We start from the raw sequence: 19,340 nt of genomic DNA, 5'->3' as shown, positions 1-19,340 counted from the left end.
AAGTTTGGGGGTGCCTGTCCTAGGTGGTGAAGTCCATTTAAACTGTGTTGTAGTCGTCATCTTTAATTTTAGTATGGCTACTTTGAGTAAAACTCAGTACCACCCTAAGCTTTACTTCGTTCACCTGTTGTGTATTAAAATGAAATACAAAGGTTATCCTGGGACTTCCTTCCTTTCTTTAGACTGTTCAGTCTCAGGTTCTCTCTGCCCTGGCAGAGCCACAGAAGGAGATGGTGGCTCAGGTCTCTTCAGAACTTAATAATAATAATAATAATAATAATAATAATAATAATAATAATTTATGTATATCCCGCCCTCCCCTGCCGAAGCCGGGCATTAGCATTTCATCTCAAGCTCCTGTCTGATATACGGTATGTTCCAGACTTTTTGTGGAGCTTCTGTTGGTGCAGAACAGAGGATTATTAGGCTGCAAAGAAATTGTGGAACATGACTCAAAAGGAACATGAATCAATAAGGAAGAAACTTGGTGAAAAAAATTGTTTTTTTGAATGAGTCGTATTTCTTCCTTTGCTGGGTCATGTTTTGCAAGAAGTACCCATTAACAGTTGCTTTTCATAGATCTGAGGTCCCTCAGGTGCATGTTCTCAGGCATTCTGTGGGGCCCACAACAGTTTCTTAGACTTCCATACAGGTTTCTTAGATTTTGAGATGCCCCCAAGCTCCAGAAAGTTGGGGAGCCTTGTCATAGGTTAATGGCTTACCTTCCACAGGCATGTGTTTGTCTCCTGATCCATTACCATGCCATTAAAAAGTCTGTTTTGTATATGCTGATAAAACAGTTCTCATCACCTATAATGTGCCTCTGTACATTTGTTTGTCTGTCTGCTATAGGTTTCCATTGAAGTTGAAACTCCAACACAGATTTCTCTGGTTGATGAAGCATCTGGTGAGGTAGTCAGTTATGTTGACTGTTTAACATTTTAATATTTCACCTAAGTAGGTAGGAGTGCTAGTTACTCTTTGCTCTGAAATTCCAATTTTGGCCAACAAAATGGAAGCCTGCTATCTATTTTACTTTCTTCCCCTGCCTTGTTTGTCCTAATTTCCTCTCTCTTTTATACTGTGCTTTGAAGTCTTCAGGTTTCTCCTCTTTTCTGCATCTTTATAATAAAAATATATGCTAATAGCATATGGCGCAAGAACCCATGCCACGTGGATTAAGAGCAGGCAACTTCTAGCCCATGCACCATATTGGCAGGTGTTTTTCAGGCACCACTGATCAGCTGGTGGTCTGTGCCTGCACAGCTCCTTGCATAGCACTTCCCAGCCGCCACTTCTCAGGACTTCCCCAGATCAGCAGATTGTCAGTGCTAGGGAAGCACTGGACATGTCTTGCCGGCACCATCTGAATTCACAGAGCAAGGGCAAAAGTGAGTTGTTGTGACATCAGGTGACTATACCAGCTGCACTGGCTCCCGGTGGAGTACAGGATCAGGTTTAAGGTGCTGGTTTTAACCTTTAAAGCCCTATACGGCCTAGGACCCTCGTACCTACGGGACCGCCTCTCCTGGTATGCCCCACAGAGAAACCTACGGTCTGCAAATAATAACATCCTCAAGGTCCCAGGCCTCAGAGAGGTTAGGCTGGCCTCAACTAGAGCCAGGGCCTTCTCGGCTGCGGCTCCAATCTGGTGGAACGCTCTGTCACAGGAGACTAGGGCCCTGCGGGACCTGACATCTTTCCGCAGGGCCTGCAAGACAGAGTTGTTCCACCAGGCCTTTGGTCAGGGCGCAGCCTGACTCCCTCCTCTGGCAACCTGCACAGAATTTTGCCTAATCGGTTGCCATCAATTTGATTTTAATTAATTTATAATGAAATATTTTTAGAATGTGTGATTATTTGACTGTTTGATTATTTGATTGTTGTTAACCGCCCTGAGCCCGGCTTCGGCTGGGGAGGGCGGGATATAAATAAATTTTTTTATTATTATTATTATTATTATTATTATTATTATTATTATTATTATTCTGTTTCCCACCTCCTTGTCTTCACTCTGCACGGCAGCCAGGCAAAAACTATTCATTACAAAGTTAACATGATACGAGTCAATGTCTGTGTGTCTTCCTTCCTTCCTTTGTGTCTCTTTCCAGAAAGAAGATTTAGTTGTAACACTTCTGCCAGCCGGCCATTGCCCAGGATCAGTTATGTATGCACTTTTCTTGCCTTCAGATAATTAATGGAAATCAATATGAAAAATATATGTCACAGTGGGTTGTGGTTCTATAAGAATTAAACTGCAGTTAGTTTATTTTTGATTTGTTTACCAAAGACTTACTTCCCCCACTTTCTGTCCCTGGTTATGGGCATTGGGGCCTTTTAATGGGATGCCTTGGTCTCACACGCCATGCCCAGGCAAAATTGCAGTTTGTATTCATATTTATTACTTTTTATTAATGAGTTGGTCTTTCGACATAACATAGAATCAAACACAGTACAAAATAAGATTTAAAATACAATAAAAACAAAATAAATGAATGGCAATGTTAGTTGAACCAGCAGCAGGTTGCAGAATGGGAGAGGGGGAGTGGTAGAGGGACTTAAATTTCTCTTTTGCCATCCTTTTCTAGTGGTTATTCTGAACCGAAAAGTGAAGCCAGGATTTGAGGCTGTTTCTGTAATTAAGAGAGAATCCCATTGGTGTTGGCTGCAGTTAATGCCAATGCTGATGGGAAATGAAATTGCACTTATAGCTCGGGGGAACAGGTCCTTGTTTGGTTTTTTGTGAGAACTGGGGAGAGCCACAAGAGCGAATGCACACAGTTACAAGCGTGATAAGATACTTGGGGCATTGCTCCTGTTTATATGCCTCTTCGTCCCGCTATGTGCAATCGTCTGCTGCCCAAGTTTCTTAGCCGAAAACCAGTGCCATAGCCCACTCTCCTGGCTTTCACCATTCCATTGTTCCGAAACCCAGCAAAACCCCCAATGCTGAAACTGACAGCAGTGCCTTTTCTCGTGCAGGTTTCTCTTCCAAGGTGAAAGTGGCACTGTGTTGTACACTGGGGATTTCAGACTTGCCAAGGGAGAAGTGGCCAGAATGGAACTTTTGCATTCGGGGAGCAGGTAATGGATTGTGGACCTTTCTGGTTTGGCTTCGTTGCCCTTTGATTAGAGGGTCAGGTGCGTGACATGCAGAACCCTGTTATATTAACCCTTTGCAGGTACAATAACTTGTAAATGGTATGCTTTGTGCGTGAAAACCACTAAACACACGGACCCTGAATGCAAACCTCTTAAACCTTTAGAGAGCAGTCACAGCATTGGCCCGGGAGCTGGCAGAAAGGAAACCCCGGAGCCTTAGCGCTGTCATGGAGATTTGGGCACTGCTTTGGTAGGAAGGCTGCTTGGTTTCTTCTAGGCGCATTCATTTGTGAAGGCAAATGTCACCTTTTGGATGCCAACAGAAATATGAGTATGTTGCTGCGTAACACGCGACTGATAGCGCTGTGCCAAGCACAATCTTGAATATTGAATTTCTCTCTTACAGAGTGAAAGACATCCAGAGTGTGTATTTGGATACTACTTTCTGTGATCCCAAGTATTATCAGATCCCCAGCAGGGTAAGTACAATTTGAAGGAAGAGATTTTTTAAACAAACAAAAAACCCAACATGCAGCTTGCTTGCTTGGCCACAATTCCGCTCGGGACGTTTAGCACTCAACTTTTCAATGGGAACTGTAGTTTATTAGGGGTGCTGAGTGTTGGTAGGTGCCCATGTCCTCCTGGAGTGCTTTGACCTGACTGAAATGTTGTCTTGAACTGTGTCGATGCCTATTTCTCAGCGGGATGGAGGACAGAGAGAAGGGGCAGGAGGGAGGGAGAAACATTTGACTTGTGTGTGCCTCTGGCCCTTCCCACTGCTGGAATGTGGACCCTGAAGCCCCCCCCCCCCCCGGTGGAAGGGCAGCCCTTGGCCAAAAGAGGCTCCCTACTCTGCCTGCACAAAGTGCTTGGTTTTAGTGGCCAGGGATCAGTTGTGGGCTCAACAGAACGCAAATCCGTTTAGATCTGCTCTATGCGAATGCCCTGCAGTCTTTTTCCTTCAACAGGAAGAATGTATGAAAGGCATATTAGAGTTAGTGCAAAGCTGGATCACCCTCAGTCCTTATCATGTGGTGTGGCTGAACTGCAAAGCAGCTTATGGATATGAGTATTTGTTCACAAATCTCAGCGAGGAGCTTGGAGTTAAGGTAAGATTGTCGTTCTGAATGGAGCATAACCATGATCCCTCCTCCCCACCACAAGGCAAATTCCTTGAGAAGGAGAAGCTTGCTGTCTCTTTTCTCAGTTAGTCTACAACAGCACTAATAATGGCAAACTTAATTTCCTAGGTGCACGTGAACAAATTGGAAATGTTTAAAAACATGCCAGAAATCCTCTACCACATCACCTCCAGTCGGCACACTCAGATTCATGCCTGTCGCCATCCAAGGGTGCGTATCTGTCAGCAGTTGACACCCCCCTTGGGGCTCCATGTTAAAGAAGAGTCTGGCTTTGAAGAAACCAGGAGATGTTTGGCCAAAGCAGCTTTAATATTCTTATTTGGGGGGAAGGTTTACTTTCCTATGGCTTTTCTAAAACGACTATTCACAGCGCCATAAAATGCACTAAACCAAAATAAAACTAAAGCACAGATGAGATGACAGTGAAGTATCACTTTTAAAAACCCATCAAGGAAGCTATTAGACTGGTTCCCCCCCTTCCGCCCCTGAAAACACCACTCTGAAGGTCAGTCCTGGGTTGGCTGAGTGGAAGGGCTGTAGCTCAGGGACAGCACACAAGCTCTGCAGGTCAACCCCTGGCACATCTGGGTAGAGCTGTCTGCTGCCTAAAATACCAGAGAGCTGCTTCCAGTCAGAGTCAGCAACACTGAGCGAGGTGGAGCAGTAGTCTGACTTGGTGTAAGGCAGCTTGCTGTGTACCTTCAAGGGGAGGGTATTCCAGGAATGGTTGCCACCTCTGAACAGCTGCTCCTGAGCCCCAGCTGATCCCAGAGGAAACTTCAGGGAGGAATGTGTTGGTGGGAAAGTACCTTGCAATGTGCAGGATCCAGGCTGCTTAAGGGCTTAGAGATGCTACTCAGCACCTCCAGTTGAGCCCAAAAGCACACCAAGTGTATTCCAAGCATGTCCGGTGCCAAGAGCATAGAGAGAAGCTACATTTCTTCATAGATGTGATACTAAGTGCTGGGGGTGGGGGAGGAGTGCTGAGCTCCCCTCATTGTGCGATGCTCCTCAAAATATTGCAAAGACCTCCCTCCACCCCAGTTTTAGATGCATGAAAGAACAAACATGGCTGCCCAATAGATCTGGGCAATATGGTGACATATTAGCTGGGCTGCTCTCTTCATGGTCCCTGTACTGTATGAAGCTTCTGATCCTCAGAGCACAAAGGCATCTAGGTGATTTTGCATCTGTTTGAAACAGGTTTTATGTATGTACTTTTAATTCTCTCAGGGTTTAATTGTATTTTAATGCTTGAATTTTCTGTTTTTGGCAGTATTTGTTTTTATCTGTAAGCTGCCTTGATTCTCCTCAGGGGAAAAGGTGGGGTATAAATGAAGATGTTATAATATTAGAATAATGTAAGAACTCTGGTGCTCTGTCGCTACTAGGTGGGCAGTCTGTGCACAGGAGGCAGCCAGTATTTTTTTTTTGTGTGTGTGTGTGTGTGTTTCCATTTCTCACAGGGAAGCAGAGGAAGGTAGTAGGTAAAAGAATTTGCAAAGTTACATTAGGTATTGAAAAAAGGATGTGCTTGATCTGCCCGGGTGCTACAGTTAATGCTGTCTCTATGATAGGATGATGAAATGTTCCGAGGGAACAGGTTGCCTTGTGGTGTGATTTCTCAGAATGGAAAGCGGTTGCACATAATTAGCGTCAAGCCATCCACAATGTGGTTTGGAGAGAGGACAAGGAAAACGAATGTAATAGTGAGGCAAGTACTCTTTTCAATTATTATTATTATTTAAATTCTCAAACAGTCCAGAGCATGGAGCAGCTACTCTGCCAGACCCCATTCAAGGTGTTGCTGCCAGTAAATAAAGCACTAAATGACCTAATTGTGAATGCAAGAGACGGCTTTCTCCCTTCCAGAGGAGATCAGGCAGTCCCAGCCCACGCTCAAGTGAAACTCGAGGGCACTTTTATTTGGGAGAGGATAGGTACATTTAGGTGCTGCAGTTTTTGCCACTTTGATTATTGTACATAGTTTCCTTGGATTTTATGTTGATAGCTGCCCTGGCACACATGGCAGAATATAGATAAGTACAGGTATCTTTATGTAGGTGTGCAGCATGACTCTGCAACTGAAAAAGGTCCCTATAGGGTCTTGCAGTGATGAGTAATAAGGTGGTCCCTGCCCTCCGACATGATCTAAAACACACGACACAAAACAAAAGTGGGGGAAGAACCAGCCTTGGGCACGAGCTACTAGTTTTAAAGTTCTTCTGGAGTGTTTTCGCTGCCCTTAAAGGCTTGCAGGAACAAGGTGCTCCTTCTCTGGCCTGTGGGTGGGGCCTGGCTGGCCTCCCACTTTCCATGATATTCTTCCAGGAAGGCAGGATATCGATTTTTATATGTGATCTGCTTTTTTATTAAGGTGCTGATGCTGTTCACATATTGATAATTTAATTTCTGGTTTCTGCTTAGGACTGGGGAGAGTTCATACAGAGCTTGCTTTTCCTTCCACTCTTCTTACAGCGAGGTATGTATAGTATTTGTTTTGTAAAATGAACCCCTTTTACAATATACAGAGCAGCCTTTACAAGATTTTATATTTAGATTTTGTAGCCTTTACAGGATGCACTTTGGGGGTTAGTAAAAGTACAAGAATGATTATTCTTCATCTTTATGAAGCACGTTGAAGCCACTATATGTTGTCTTGGTAATCCTGATAACATCCCTTTGAGGTCAGCTGGTATTTTCTCTATTTTATAGGCAAGGACTGAGGTTGAGGAGGATGTAGCATGCCTAGGGAAGCCCCTCTTTCCTCTCATAGCTGACAGGAGACTTGAACCAGAAACTTTGTAGCTTGCTGTCTTCAACGCAGCCCTGAGGCTCCACAACCTGAAATAGGCAAAGGGAACCAAGCATTAATAAACGTCCATAGATTTCACATGCCCCCTGAATGGCTGATTGTTTTCTGACGCTTGCTGCATGAGAAGGCGGCAGCATCTGCCTCCTGGTAGGAATGTCCACAATAGCAGGTGCTGATTCAGAGTGTGTTGTCCATCACATTTGGAGTCTGCCCGTCATACAAGGATTCCTGCTTCATTTAAGCCCCTTAATGACCTACTGGCTTTACCCCACTGAAGTGGAACTTGAGAGATAAAAAGTGGCAACCTTAAATGGATGCATATGTCAGAGAGAAAATCTACAGATGTCTGAGCAAAGGGTCCTCATGCCTGCTGGGGCCATTCTACAAGCACAGCAGTCTTGGCGCAAATCAGAATGCTGATGGAGCTTTGACTGGAGATGGTGACGCGGTGAGGCACAGGGCCAGCGTGGTGCAGAATTGGAACTGGAGTCATTTACCATGTCGGCTATGAGAGTTTTTCACTCTCAGCCTCATTTCTTTGTAAAAAGAAAAAAAGCCTCTCAAAGCAGTGGCAAATCACAGCACAAAGAGGACTGCAATCCATGTTTAAATGCAGAAATTAATTCCTCCTCCAATCCTATTTTGTAGATTCAGGATTTCTTGAGCTACATTCGCCCGGTGAATGTGTATCCCAATGTAATTCCAGTAGGTGTGACAGAAGACAAACTTATGGAAATGTAAGTTTCTGTCTTTTTCTCTGGCTCTTTGCTGCAATGATGTTTTCTAACTAGTGTTAAGAATGACACTGCCTTGTATGACTTATTTATCTGTTATGCCCACTGAAACTGCTCAATCGAGAAAGCTTTATTCCTTGTAGTAATTTTCCATCTCTGCTCTGCATAGTAAAACAACATGCTGTCATTGTCCATATTCACAAGTGAAAGCCATCTTCATGATGAAAGCAGCATCCTGTTTCTGCTGTCTAGTAACACCAGGGAGAGGAGCTTAGGCTCTAGATAAAGAAATATGTTTAAATCGGTTTTATATATGTCAGGGGCTCAGGAGCAGAGGCACAGGAGAGGGAGGAAATAGAGACCGAGGGGGAGGAATCTGAAGGAAATGTTAGCGATAACAGCCGTCCGAGGTCTCTGAGTCTCTCCAGCGACTCGGAGGATTCACAGAAAGGGGCTCCCATGGTCAGAGCAAGGGGAGTGCCTAGGGGGACACCCCAGGAAGAAGGGGCAAGAGGGGACTCAGAGAGCAGCAGTTGGAAATCAGGACCAGCTTCTCCACCAGAGCGCAGTAGGGGGGAGGAGTCCCAGGCATCGGGATCAGGCGGCGCACCGCCAGCGGGAGGACATGAGTCAGGATTGGCCACACCTCCATCGGAGAGCGAGGAAACGGTCAAAAGGAAGGTCGGAGACTGGGCGCGCGCGCCAAGTTCAAATGTACAAGAGGGAGGCGCAGTGGGCAGCCCGGATAGGGAGCCAGGTCCTAAAGCCCGCCGAAAGGAGGGAGGAGACTCAGGGGGGTCAGCGTCAGAAGAGTCCAGGACGGAAGGGACCCCGGGGGGTAGAAGGACCCAGAGGAGAAAGGAGAGACGTAAGAGGTGGAGTAAGGTTAGAGTCTTAAACTGGTGTACAGGGGGCGGAGACTCAGATGGAGCTTCGCCGGTCTAGCCTCTAAGACGTAGAGCTGGGGCGCTCCGGTTTGGAAATGGAAACTGTACTTCAATAAAGACTTTTGTACATTACTGCCGGCTAGCGTTGGTCCTCTGTGAGCTGGGACCTGGAGCCAGCTCTGACAGTAAGCTCCATCTCAGTTTTGCACCAAAAACCTCGCAGCGTGAGGTTACGCAGCGAGGGGCGAAGATTGGTGCTTCGCGAGCTCACAAAAGTCAGGCAAGATGACTACAGAACAGCAAATAGCAGCTCTGCAAAATGCAGTGACACAACTCAACGCGGAGGTAATCGCATCCAGGAAGAGGGAAGACGAAGCGGCTGACGCCTGCAGGGATCTCCAAGCCAGGTTGGAAGTGCTTACTAAGCAGGGGCAACCGGGACCCAAATCAGAGGGGATTGGGCTGGGGAAGAGAGGAGGCAGCCTTGTATCTCATTTCGATGGGAATTTACAGCAGTACCCTAACTTCCGAGCAGACGTGCTGTTTGCGCTGCAACTGCTGGATAAAGACTTTAGAGATGAGCAAGAGAAGGTGGGGTTTATCTTCTCTCATTTGCATGGAGACGCTAAAGCGTGGCTGCGTAATCTGTGGAGAGATAAGGATCCGGCGCTCCAAAGTGCGGATGCATTCATTAAAGCGATGGATTCGTGTTTTTTATCTAATATAGACATTGATATCGCCAGAAAAGACATACATGGTTTGAAACAGGGAAGAGCCACTGTAAGGCAGTATCATTCTCGCTTTTTTGCATTGGTCAACGCGCTGGGTTGGGAAAAACATTCTGCTCCAGTCAGAGACCTTTTTTGGGAAGGCTTGAATGCAAATGTTAAAGATGAAATTGCAAGGGGGGAGAGACCAAAGAGCACTCAGGAAATCGTCCAGCGGGCGCTGACACTTGGGGTGCGTCTGGAAGAACGTCCATGGAGCAAAGATGAAGGGCGTTGGGGACGCACGCCAGCGAGAGCACCTCCCCTCTTTCCCAGGGATGCAGCGCGTGCGCAATCCACACCTCCGCAGGGAGGGGGAGAGGAACCGATGGAGATTGCAGGCGCCAGGGCTCAGTCAGCAACCAGAGCCCTAACACCGGGAGCAGTCAAAGCGAAGCCGCCTAGAGGGAACAGGAAGTGTTACATCTGCGACAATCCGCAGCACATGGCGAAAGAGTGTCCCCAGAGGCTCCACAGACACACTGCAGCCTCCGCAACAGTAACGGAAGCAACTCAGCAGAGAGAACCACAGCAGGGAAACGACAGAGTCTGGCTGGAAACAGAGGCACTGGGGCCCAGCCAGATGAGTCAGTGAAGCAGTCCCCAGACATTTTGCAGCCCACAGACCCCCTCCCGCCCAAACCAGTGGTGCAACTCACCGCATCGCTCCAGCTGCCCAATGGACTCACCTTAGAAGTGCCTATTACAATTGACTCTGGCAGTAATGCAGACTTTATAGGACTGGAGTTCATTCAACAACACAACGTAGCGCTACTGCCAGCCACGCTGCCCCTGAAGGTTGTCACGGTGGATGGCAGGGAGTTGCTAGGGGGGCAGGTGGTGCAGCAAACGCCGCCGATGGTGATGCAAATTGGGAATCACCGGGAAGTCATCAGCTTCAATGTCACCCAATTGTCGGACACGCCTGTAGTATTGGGCATGAGTTGGCTGTACAGGCACAGTCCAGCATTGGCTTGGTACCAACGCCAACTGACTTTCGGCTCCTCCTCCTGTGCGGAACATTGCATTATACCCAGCCCTGAAGGGGAAGAGGATGACCCGCAGTTACAATTGGGCACGCTGCAAGCAGTGCCACTCAAGTACGCGGAGTTTTTGGAGGTTTTTTGCGAGAAGGAAGCGGACAAGCTACCTCCCCACAGGTCCTATGACTGCAAGATTGACCTCCTGCCGGGGGCGACGCTGCCGACCGGGAAACTGTATTCCATGTCTGAAGACGAACTGCAGGAACTCAGGGAGTTCATAGATCACAATTTGAAGCGCGGTTTCATCCGGGAGTCGAAAGCAGTGGGGGGCAGTCCCGTATTCTTTGTGAAGAAAAAGGACACGCCCCAAAAAAGGCTTGTGGTGGACTATAGAATTTTGAACTCGAAGACCAAGCCCTCAGCCTTCCCCATGCCCAGGATAGACGACCTGCTCGCGACGGTGCGGAAAGGACGCGTTTTCACCAAGTTGGACCTGCGAGGGGCGTACAACCTGATTCGCATACGGGAGGGCGACGAGTGGAAGACGGCCATGTTCACGCCCCTGGGCACCTATGAATACAGAGTTATGCCCTTCGGATTACAAAATGGCTCCCACTGCTTTCAAGCCTTCATGCATCACGTGTTGGCGGGACTCCTCTACAAGAAGTGCGTCTGCTTCCTGGACGACATCCTGATATTTTCAGCATCGCAAGAGGCTCATGAGAGGGATGTCAAGGAAGTTCTGCAGAGACTGCAGGAGCACAGACTGTACGCCAAGCTGGAGAAGTGCCAGTTCGACATGACAGAGGTGGATTTCCTGGGCTACAAATTGTCGGACAAGGGGCTCGCCATGGACAGCGCCAAGGTTCGCTCACTATTGGACTGGAAGAGCCCACGCAATCGGAAGGAAGTCCAGCGGTTTGTCGGCTTTGCCAACTTTTACCGCAAGTTCATCAAGGGGTTCGCTATGCAGACGGCGGCCATCACCGACACGCTCAGCTCCAAGAAGAAGAAATTCATCTGGACGGAGCAAGCGGAGCAGTCCTTTCAGAAACTCAAGCGTCTCTTCGCGTCCGAAGAGCAGCTACTGCATGTGAATCCCAGCAGACCGATGAGGGTGGAGACAGACGCCTCAGACAGGGCCGTGGGAGCTGTCCTGTTGCAACAAGACCCGCATGGGGACTGGAGACCGTGCGCATTCTACTCCAGGAAGCTCAGCAAGTCAGAGCAGAACTACACCATCTGGGACAGGGAGTTGCTAGCTATTCATGCAGCGTTCAAGGCATGGCGGCACTTCCTTATCAGAGCCAAACACACAGTGCAGGTCCACACGGACCACAAGAACCTGGAGTACTGGCGCACGGCAAGGTTCCTGAACCAGAGGCACATACGATGGGCGGAATTCTTCGCGGACTTCGACTTCAGGATAGAGTACATCCCAGGCGACAACAACGTCATGGCGGATGCACTGTCCAGGAAGCCGCAATACCTCGAGGAGGCGGCACCGTCGGCGGCCAAGCACATTTTCGCACCGGAAGCGTGGGCGTGCGCTTCGGCAACAGTGGACCTGGAAGCCGTACATCGCGCGCTGCAGGAGGACCCCTTCGCACAAGCCAAGATGGAGGAGGTGCACAGGGGCAAGGCGAAGGACGACGAGTTCCAGATACGCGACGGATTACTCATCCGCAAGGGGGCACTCTACGTACCGGGAGACGACCTCCGCGCAAGGGTACTGCAGCAGTTACATGACGCTCCCACCGCCGGGCACTTTGGCAAAGAGAAGACTGTAGAATTAGTAGCCAGAGATTTTTGGTGGCCCAAGATGCGGGGGGAGGTCGCGGATTACGTCTCGAGGTGCGACACCTGCCAGAGGGCCAAGTCAGTGCACAAACCGCCGGCGGGACTGCTGGAACCGCTGCAGACACCGCTCGAACCGTGGGAGAGGGTGGCCCTGGACTTTGTCACGGATCTGCCCAGCTCGAGGGGCAAGACAGCAGTGCTAGTGGTGGTGGACATGTTCACCAAAATGGCCCACTTCATTCCGTGCGCGAAGGTGGCCACGGCCGAACAGACCGCCAAACTGTTCATAGACCACGTGTTCAGGGTTCACGGTCTACCACGGTCTATCCTGTCCGACCGGGGGCGACAGTTCATCTCGAACTTCTGGCAGAAGCTGATGGGCTTCCTGAACGTCAAGATCAACCTAGCGTCGGCGAGACACCCGCAGACCAACGGACAAGCGGAGCGGGTCAACGCCATCATGCAGCAGTACCTGAGATGCTACGCAAATCAGCAGCCCGCAACATGGGTGGACTACCTGCCGCTCGCCGAGTTCGCCTACAACAACACGAAGCACGTGTCCACGGGAGTGACACCGTTCTTCGCCAACAACGGGAGGCATCCCAGAACTTTCCCGGGATTAGAGAGAGTGGGGGAGGGGGAGCCACGGGCAGCGGAAGCCTTAGCATCAGAGTTGCAGGAGGTCCACGAACAGCTTAGGAGGCAGTTAGAACTAGCAAAGCACGCATACAAACTGCAGGCTGACAGACATAGAAGGGTTGGAGAAGACATACAGGTGGGAGACTGGGTTTGGTTAGCAGCTCAGGCAGTGCCGGCCAGATCGTTAGCCAAGAAGAAGCTCGGACATAAGCAGCTAGAGCCTTACCAAGTCGAGGCACGGGTCAATCCAGTGGCCTTCCGGTTGACACTTCCGGAGGGATCCAGAATGCACCCGGTGTTCCATAGATCAGTGCTCACGCCCTATAAAGCACCTCACAGATTTCAGGAGCCAGGCACGGCACCAGACCCACTCAGGGAAACACCCACAAAGAGGGGGTCGCCAAGGGGGGAACCCATCAACGAAGTCACGGAGATTTTAGACTCGAGATGGGGGGAAGAGGGAGTAGAATATCTCCTCGCCAGAGAAGGTACCCCGGCCAGCGCCAACAGCTGGGTGCCGGATTATGCCTTGGAGGAACCTCTGCTCAAAGAAGAATTTCATGCCCTCTTCCCACACAGGCCCATGCCAGCCGAGTATTTCGACGACTGGCTTTTCACACCCACACTTTCAGCCAGCACATTCCAGGGGTTCGCCTCGGACGAGGAACCGGCACCAGACACACGCTCTCCGGAGGGATCACCCTCAGGGTCTGACTCAGACCGCTCTTATTGGTGGGACGATCAACCAGAGGAGCAGTGGCGCAGGAAGTGGCTGGGGGGTCCTTGGCAGGCAACACCCTCAGATGAGAAAGGGGGAGAGACGGACATGGACGTGTTGGGGGAGGACGTTGGGTTCGAGCACGGAGGCAGAGAGATGGAGGCAGAGGAGATCGACGTCGGAGAGAGCATGGAGGACGAGCCGGACTTATCCGGCTGGATGTACGACAAGGGGGACGAACTGTATCCGGCACTCACCCCCACAACGACGGAGCACCCAGTACCCACACCGGAAGGAGGGGAGGGGGGAAGGGGGGCTTCGAGGGGGGGATGGATGTCAGAGGCTCAGGAGCAGAGGCACAGGAGAGGGAGGAAATAGAGACCGAGGGGGAGGAATCTGAAGGAAATGTTAGCGATGACAGCCGTCCGAGGTCTCTGAGTCTCTCCAGCGACTCGGAGGATTCACAGAAAGGGGCTCCCATGGTCAGAGCAAGGGGGCTGCCTAGGGGGACACCCCAGGAAGAAGGGGCAAGAGGGGACTCAGAGAGCAGCAGTTGGAAATCAGGACCAGCTTCTCCACCAGAGCGCAGTAGGGGGGAGGAGTCCCAGGCATCGGGATCAGGCGGCGCACCGCCAGCGGGAGGACATGAGTCAGGATTGGCCACACCTCCATCGGAGAGCGAGGAAACGGTCAAAAGGAAGGTCGGAGACTGGGCGCGCGCGCCAAGTTCAAATGTACAAGAGGGAGGCGCAGTGGGCAGCCCGGATAGGGAGCCAGGTCCTAAAGCCCGCCGAAAGGAGGGAGGAGACTCAGGGGGGTCAGCGTCAGAAGAGTCCAGGACGGAAGGGACCCCGGGGGGTAGAAGGACCCAGAGGAGAAAGGAGAGACGTAAGAGGTGGAGTAAGGTTAGAGTCTTAAACTGGTGTACAGGAGGCGGAGACTCAGATGGAGCTTCGCCGGTCTAGCCTCTAAGACGTAGAGCTGGGGCGCTCCGGTTTGGAAATGGAAACTGTACTTCAATAAAGACTTTTGTACATTACTGCCGGCTAGCGTTGGTCCTCTGTGAGCTGGGACCTGGAGCCAGCTCTGACAATATAGATCTATTTTTATGATACAACCATACTTTTAGGGAAGTATTGTACAGTAGTAATTCATTTATCTTGGGCCTGGGATGGACATTTCCCCTCCCCCTTCCATAATTATAATAAGTCCGGCAAAGTACTTCTGGTTATCTTAGCAGGGTTGTTGGTTGTTGTTTTTTCATTGAACACCTGAATTTTTGTAAAGTTCAGTGTAGTATGCAGTAAGTGATCTGAATTTGCTGAAAATTAAAGAGGAACTAATGAATGTTTCAGAAGTCTAAAGAGCTACAAAATTCTGTATTGCTTCTTCTCAGTTTAAAGCCATTATGTACATCATACAACAAAAATAACGAGCTGAAATATAAACCACTTGGAGCACTGAAGAGAACCAAACCCTCAGAAATAACAGACACAGGTAAGAGAAAGGCGAGTTTTTCTCTCTTCCGTGTCAGATGGCAAAGGAAAGGACTCCTGTGGTTTTGAAGCAGTAAATCATGTTTATTGCAGGTTTATGTCATCTCTCTAATGAACTTACTACATTTTTAAATTTCACTTGCATCTCACCCTTCTAACCAACTCAACACGGCATGCATAGTTGCTGTCCACCCTCCAGCTTACATTTCCAACACCCCTGTGGGACTTAGCTTAGACTAAGTGAACATGACTAACCTCAGGTCACCCAGTGAACTTCGTAGCTTTAAGCAGGGATTTTGCTCAGGGTTCCCAAGCCCTAGTCTGACATTCTCCACCTGTACCCTATCTCCCAAGTATCACAGTGGCTCCCAGCGAGTGGTCACCCTGGTTAGCTTGGAGTCCAACAGTCCAGGCATTGGTTAACAGCCTCATAGGCTGCTCTGCTTATTCAAGCATGCAACGGAATCCTGGACTGTGCCCGTTCCGATGAGGGAATTGTAGACAAAAGCACACCAATGGTAAATCTCTCTGCATGTAGAAAATAGCTGGGAGAAGTTAGGCAACCTGTTCCTTCATGCTGTGGTTTAGAAGCCCCCCCCCCCCCCCGCCCCAAATGCTTGGAAGTTTTATAATCCAGGAAAAGGTGTCTTATGATGGTAAGGCATTTGGAGATTGGCTTCAAGTCATCTTACTACCTTCTCATGTTCCTGTTTTTTTTGTCTTGACAGATGGTGGGAGTGATGACCTCTTTGATACAGAATTGATTCCTATAAGATACAAGATTCCAAAACTTCTCCCAGAAACGACAGCATCTGAAAATAGGCCCCTTCCTGATAACCATCAAGATGACAGCGACAAAACAAGTTATAGGGCAACTTCCATGCCAGCCCCTTTGAAGGTAGATTTCATAGAGTGTGAGGAATCCAACGGTGAGGATGACGATGAGGAGGAAGAATTGGAGAAAGACATAGTTCTAGATGAACTTCTACCACCCAGTGCAGAGTCTGCCACTGTGTTGCCGAATCCAGGATTGGTCTGTTCGGAGCCCACTTGCAAACGAAACGAGGACCTGGAAGTGCCCAAGTGGGATGCCTACTTTAAGCGACATGTGGAAGACACAGATACCTCTGAACATGAGGACTATGCTCCAGCTCCCACAGATTCTAGTGAGCCTCAGTCCCCCAACCTGTTCAGCGATAATGAGGATTTTAGTGATTCTACTCACATCTCCTCCCAAAACTCTTCTCAGTCAACGCACATATCTGAACAAGGTAGCCAAGGGTGGGACAGTCAGGCGGATACTGTGCTCATTTCCCCACAAGAGCGAAAGACTTTTGAGTCCAGCCCTTTAAAGAGAGGAGCAGAGCGAGCAATGCTTTATGCATCTTGTTTCCCTGCTGGGGAAAACCGAACAGACATGCAGAGTTGCAAGGCTTTGGCTCACAGTTCACCTTCTACAAACAGTATTAAGTCGGAACGCCAAGGCAGAGCTCAGGAGGCAAGCGCAGCAGCAGCAGCAGCACCTACTCTGATGCCAAGTGTGCAGGCTGAATCAGCTCCAGAGAGGAGCAAACAAGGGAGTTCAGGGCTGCTCAAGCCTGAGGACCAACTAGAGTCTCAGAGCTCTTCTGACTTTGAAATCCCCTCTACCCCCGAGACAGAGGTTCCTAAACCAGACCAGCTGTGCAGCCTGTACAAGAAGCTGGCAGCAGGGGAAAGTCTGCACTGATCAGGAAGCAAAAAGAGCTATCAAATTTTTTCTGTCATGAATGAATGAATGATGTTATTCCTCAAATCATGTATTTTGACAGTTGACCATGTGCCATTTGAATTTTTGCTTCTGTAACTTCTAATTTTTATACTGAAAATGCAAACTATGATTCTGTTTTTATAGAAAGTTGCTTCATTCACACTGAGAGAAACTGGAAATCTAATTGAACCATTTGCACTCTGAATTTTAGGGTTCTACAATAGAAGTGAGATTTGATAATATGACCTTCGCAATCCTTTTGTAAACCATGGCTTTAAAGTCTGCTTGGATTTTAGTTTCTCTTTTCTGTGATCATTCTAACACTTTAATACAGATACCACTAAAACATTTGATAACCCACACAATGTTTTCTACTCTTCCTAGTCTTTTTTACCAGCAGAACAAAGCTGCCGTTATTTAAAATTCTCCCTTTTCCTTAAGGTCTGCTAATCTGTTTTTGCTTCAACTATTAGTCCAAAACCAGTAGCACCTTCATATACATTTTACTGCTTTGGGGCCAACCTGCATTCACAAAGGACACTACCGTACCATTTTGAAAATAAAAACTATAGCCCAATTGGGAAGCAAGAAAATGTTTAACAAAAATAGGCAAAGACTGGTTGCTGTAACAGTGAGTCCAGTGTTCAGGTCATGGGTTTGACACAATCAGCAACTTTCCTCCTTTCTCACTTATCTTCCCAAGTAATTGCTCAGATGTTTACTAGCCAAAACTAGCTGGGCTTGAAACAAACTCTGGCATTCAGAGGAGTCCTAAAGGGTTGTGAGCGGAGGAACCATCCAGGCGTAAAGGGTGCCTCTTGGACAATAACACAAGAAGTGGAGCCCGTCTTGATTATTTCCATCGCTTTAGGTATATGTTGGGTTTTAGGAACTCTTGTTTACTCTCACCCCTTATCTGTCAGTCGCCATGTATAAAACTCTAGCTCCCCTATGCAATATTTTCTGCAGCTCATTGCTGAATGCACAACTGTTACCAACTTCCTCTTAAGACTGTAATGACCCAACTTTTCCATTTTCCAAAGATGTATGCAGACTCCATATTTTCATTGTATTGTATTTATTGTGTTGTACACATGGCATCGCTCCCTTAAAACCTGGTTTGAGGTAACAATTAAAAAAACGGAACCTTCTAAATTAAGACTACGATGCCACTTCTACAGTAATGGCTTCACATTTTCCAGTATCTTGATCTGTACAGGAAACGTGCAGTGATCCATCCCTAAGAAAAAAGAGATTTTTATAGTGTGAACATATGGAGACCAATTGCACCCTGAGAGGGCCTGAATAGGTCTCAAAAACTAAGCTCCCACGTTGGATGTCCCCATCATTCCTCCGTGGAATTCTTTGATTCAGCTGACAGGTGTGGGGAGCCCCATTGCCCAGAAAAAATGCTCTCATTTGTGGGGAACCTGTGGCTTTCCAGCTGTTGGATTACCAGCATTCACTAGCCACGGGGAGCGTGGCCAGCACTCAGGAAAGAAGAGAGGTGTGATCCAGCAACATCCCCATCCCTCTCTTAACTGAAAAGGAAAGGGGCAGCAGAAGGGAATGTTAACCAGAGCACCCCACAGTTCAAAGAACGCTTGCCCACTGATCTGGGAAAGAAAAAGCATCCCTGATATTCCAGAAGTTGATTTGATCCACAGTTCTCCCCTAATACATCAACACCTGATAGGTGGAATTTCTGCAGTACCTTGAAAAGTAAGGTAAAGGTAAAGGGATCCCTGACCATTAGGTCCGGTCGTGACTGACTCTGGGGTTGTGGCGCTCATCTCGCTTTATTGGCCAAGGGAGCCGGCATAACATGACTAAGCCGCTTCTGGCGAACCAGAGCAGCGCACGGAAACGCTGTTTACCTTCCCGTCGGAGTGGTACCTATTTATCTACTTGCACTTTGATGTGCTTTTGAACTGCTTGGTGGGCAGGAGCTGGGACCAAGAAATGGGAGCTCATCCCGTCGCGGGGATTCAAACCGCCGACCTTCTGATCAGCAAGTCCTAGGCTCAGTGGTTTAGACCACAGTGCCAGCCGCGTCCCACCTTGAAAAGTAGATACTACCAAAAAGCTGCAACAGAAAAACCCAAGTTCTGAAAGATGGACATTTCACATGTACTTGACATGCTGAACCAAAGTTGTAGTGTTTTGGTTTTCAGTACCTTTTCATTGTGAGAACAGTTAGGATATCGTGCAGACCACCTTCCTTTATATCTAAATCCTGGAGGACAATCTGCTTAAAACAAAACATTAAGATCCTTTGTCATCTGCATCTTATCTATTTTAGCAATCTTAACTGTCAAAACCAAAGAAATGCAAGTGAGAGTATATCAAAAGCACTTTGATTTAAACCGTTTGCTCTACATTGCCATATACAAAAGCTAAAATATAAAATATTGAGCTACAAAGTTTCAAGGTAATTTCAGGAAAATGGTTTTCTAAGGCAGACAAAGCATGCTCTGAAAAAACGAGTGAATCAATTTGTAAGGCTA

The 19,340-nt window shown here is 48.3% G+C and overlaps 2 protein-coding genes across 17 annotated transcripts in view; one reads left to right on the top strand and one right to left on the bottom strand.

Moving 5' to 3' along the window:
* The window catches only part of DCLRE1C (DNA cross-link repair 1C), a 23,024-nt gene extending 5,036 nt beyond the window's left edge, over nt 1-17,988 (top strand). For 6 of the 16 annotated variants that reach the window (XM_028745470.2, XM_028745472.2, XM_028745471.2 and 3 more), the window contains 11 exons: nt 853-912; nt 2,112-2,167; nt 2,983-3,084; nt 3,509-3,581; nt 4,071-4,211; nt 4,353-4,454; nt 5,822-5,958; nt 6,672-6,726; nt 7,708-7,796; nt 14,984-15,084; nt 15,812-17,988. In XM_028745470.2, the coding sequence (XP_028601303.2) occupies nt 853-912; nt 2,112-2,167; nt 2,983-3,084; nt 3,509-3,581; nt 4,071-4,211; nt 4,353-4,454; nt 5,822-5,958; nt 6,672-6,726; nt 7,708-7,796; nt 14,984-15,084; nt 15,812-16,812 (1,917 nt within the window). In that variant the 3' untranslated portion in view covers nt 16,813-17,988. Of the gene's footprint in view, nt 1-852; nt 913-1,234; nt 1,392-2,111; nt 2,168-2,982; nt 3,085-3,508; nt 3,582-4,070; nt 4,212-4,352; nt 4,455-5,821; nt 5,959-6,671; nt 6,727-7,707; nt 7,797-14,983; nt 15,085-15,811 lie in introns of those variants that run through there. The other 10 variants (XM_028745473.2, XM_028745474.2, XM_028745476.2 and 7 more) reach the window with 5 other exon arrangements.
* Nucleotides 17,895-19,340, bottom strand: part of HSPA14 (heat shock protein family A (Hsp70) member 14) — a 13,507-nt gene continuing 12,061 nt past the window's right edge. Inside the window, exons 13-14 of the mRNA XM_028745480.2 lie at nt 19,011-19,081; nt 17,895-18,073 (exon numbers count right to left, since the gene is read on the bottom strand). Coding sequence (XP_028601313.1) covers nt 17,995-18,073; nt 19,011-19,081 — 150 coding nt within the window. The 3' untranslated portion in view covers nt 17,895-17,994. The remainder of the gene's footprint in view (nt 18,074-19,010; nt 19,082-19,340) is intronic.

Source organism: Podarcis muralis, chromosome 10 (assembly GCF_964188315.1).
Source record: "Podarcis muralis chromosome 10, rPodMur119.hap1.1, whole genome shotgun sequence".
Classification (NCBI taxonomy): Eukaryota; Metazoa; Chordata; class Lepidosauria; order Squamata; family Lacertidae; genus Podarcis; species Podarcis muralis.
The sequence above is the reverse complement of the archived record's forward strand: the minus strand, read 5'-3'. Positions and strand labels throughout refer to the sequence as shown.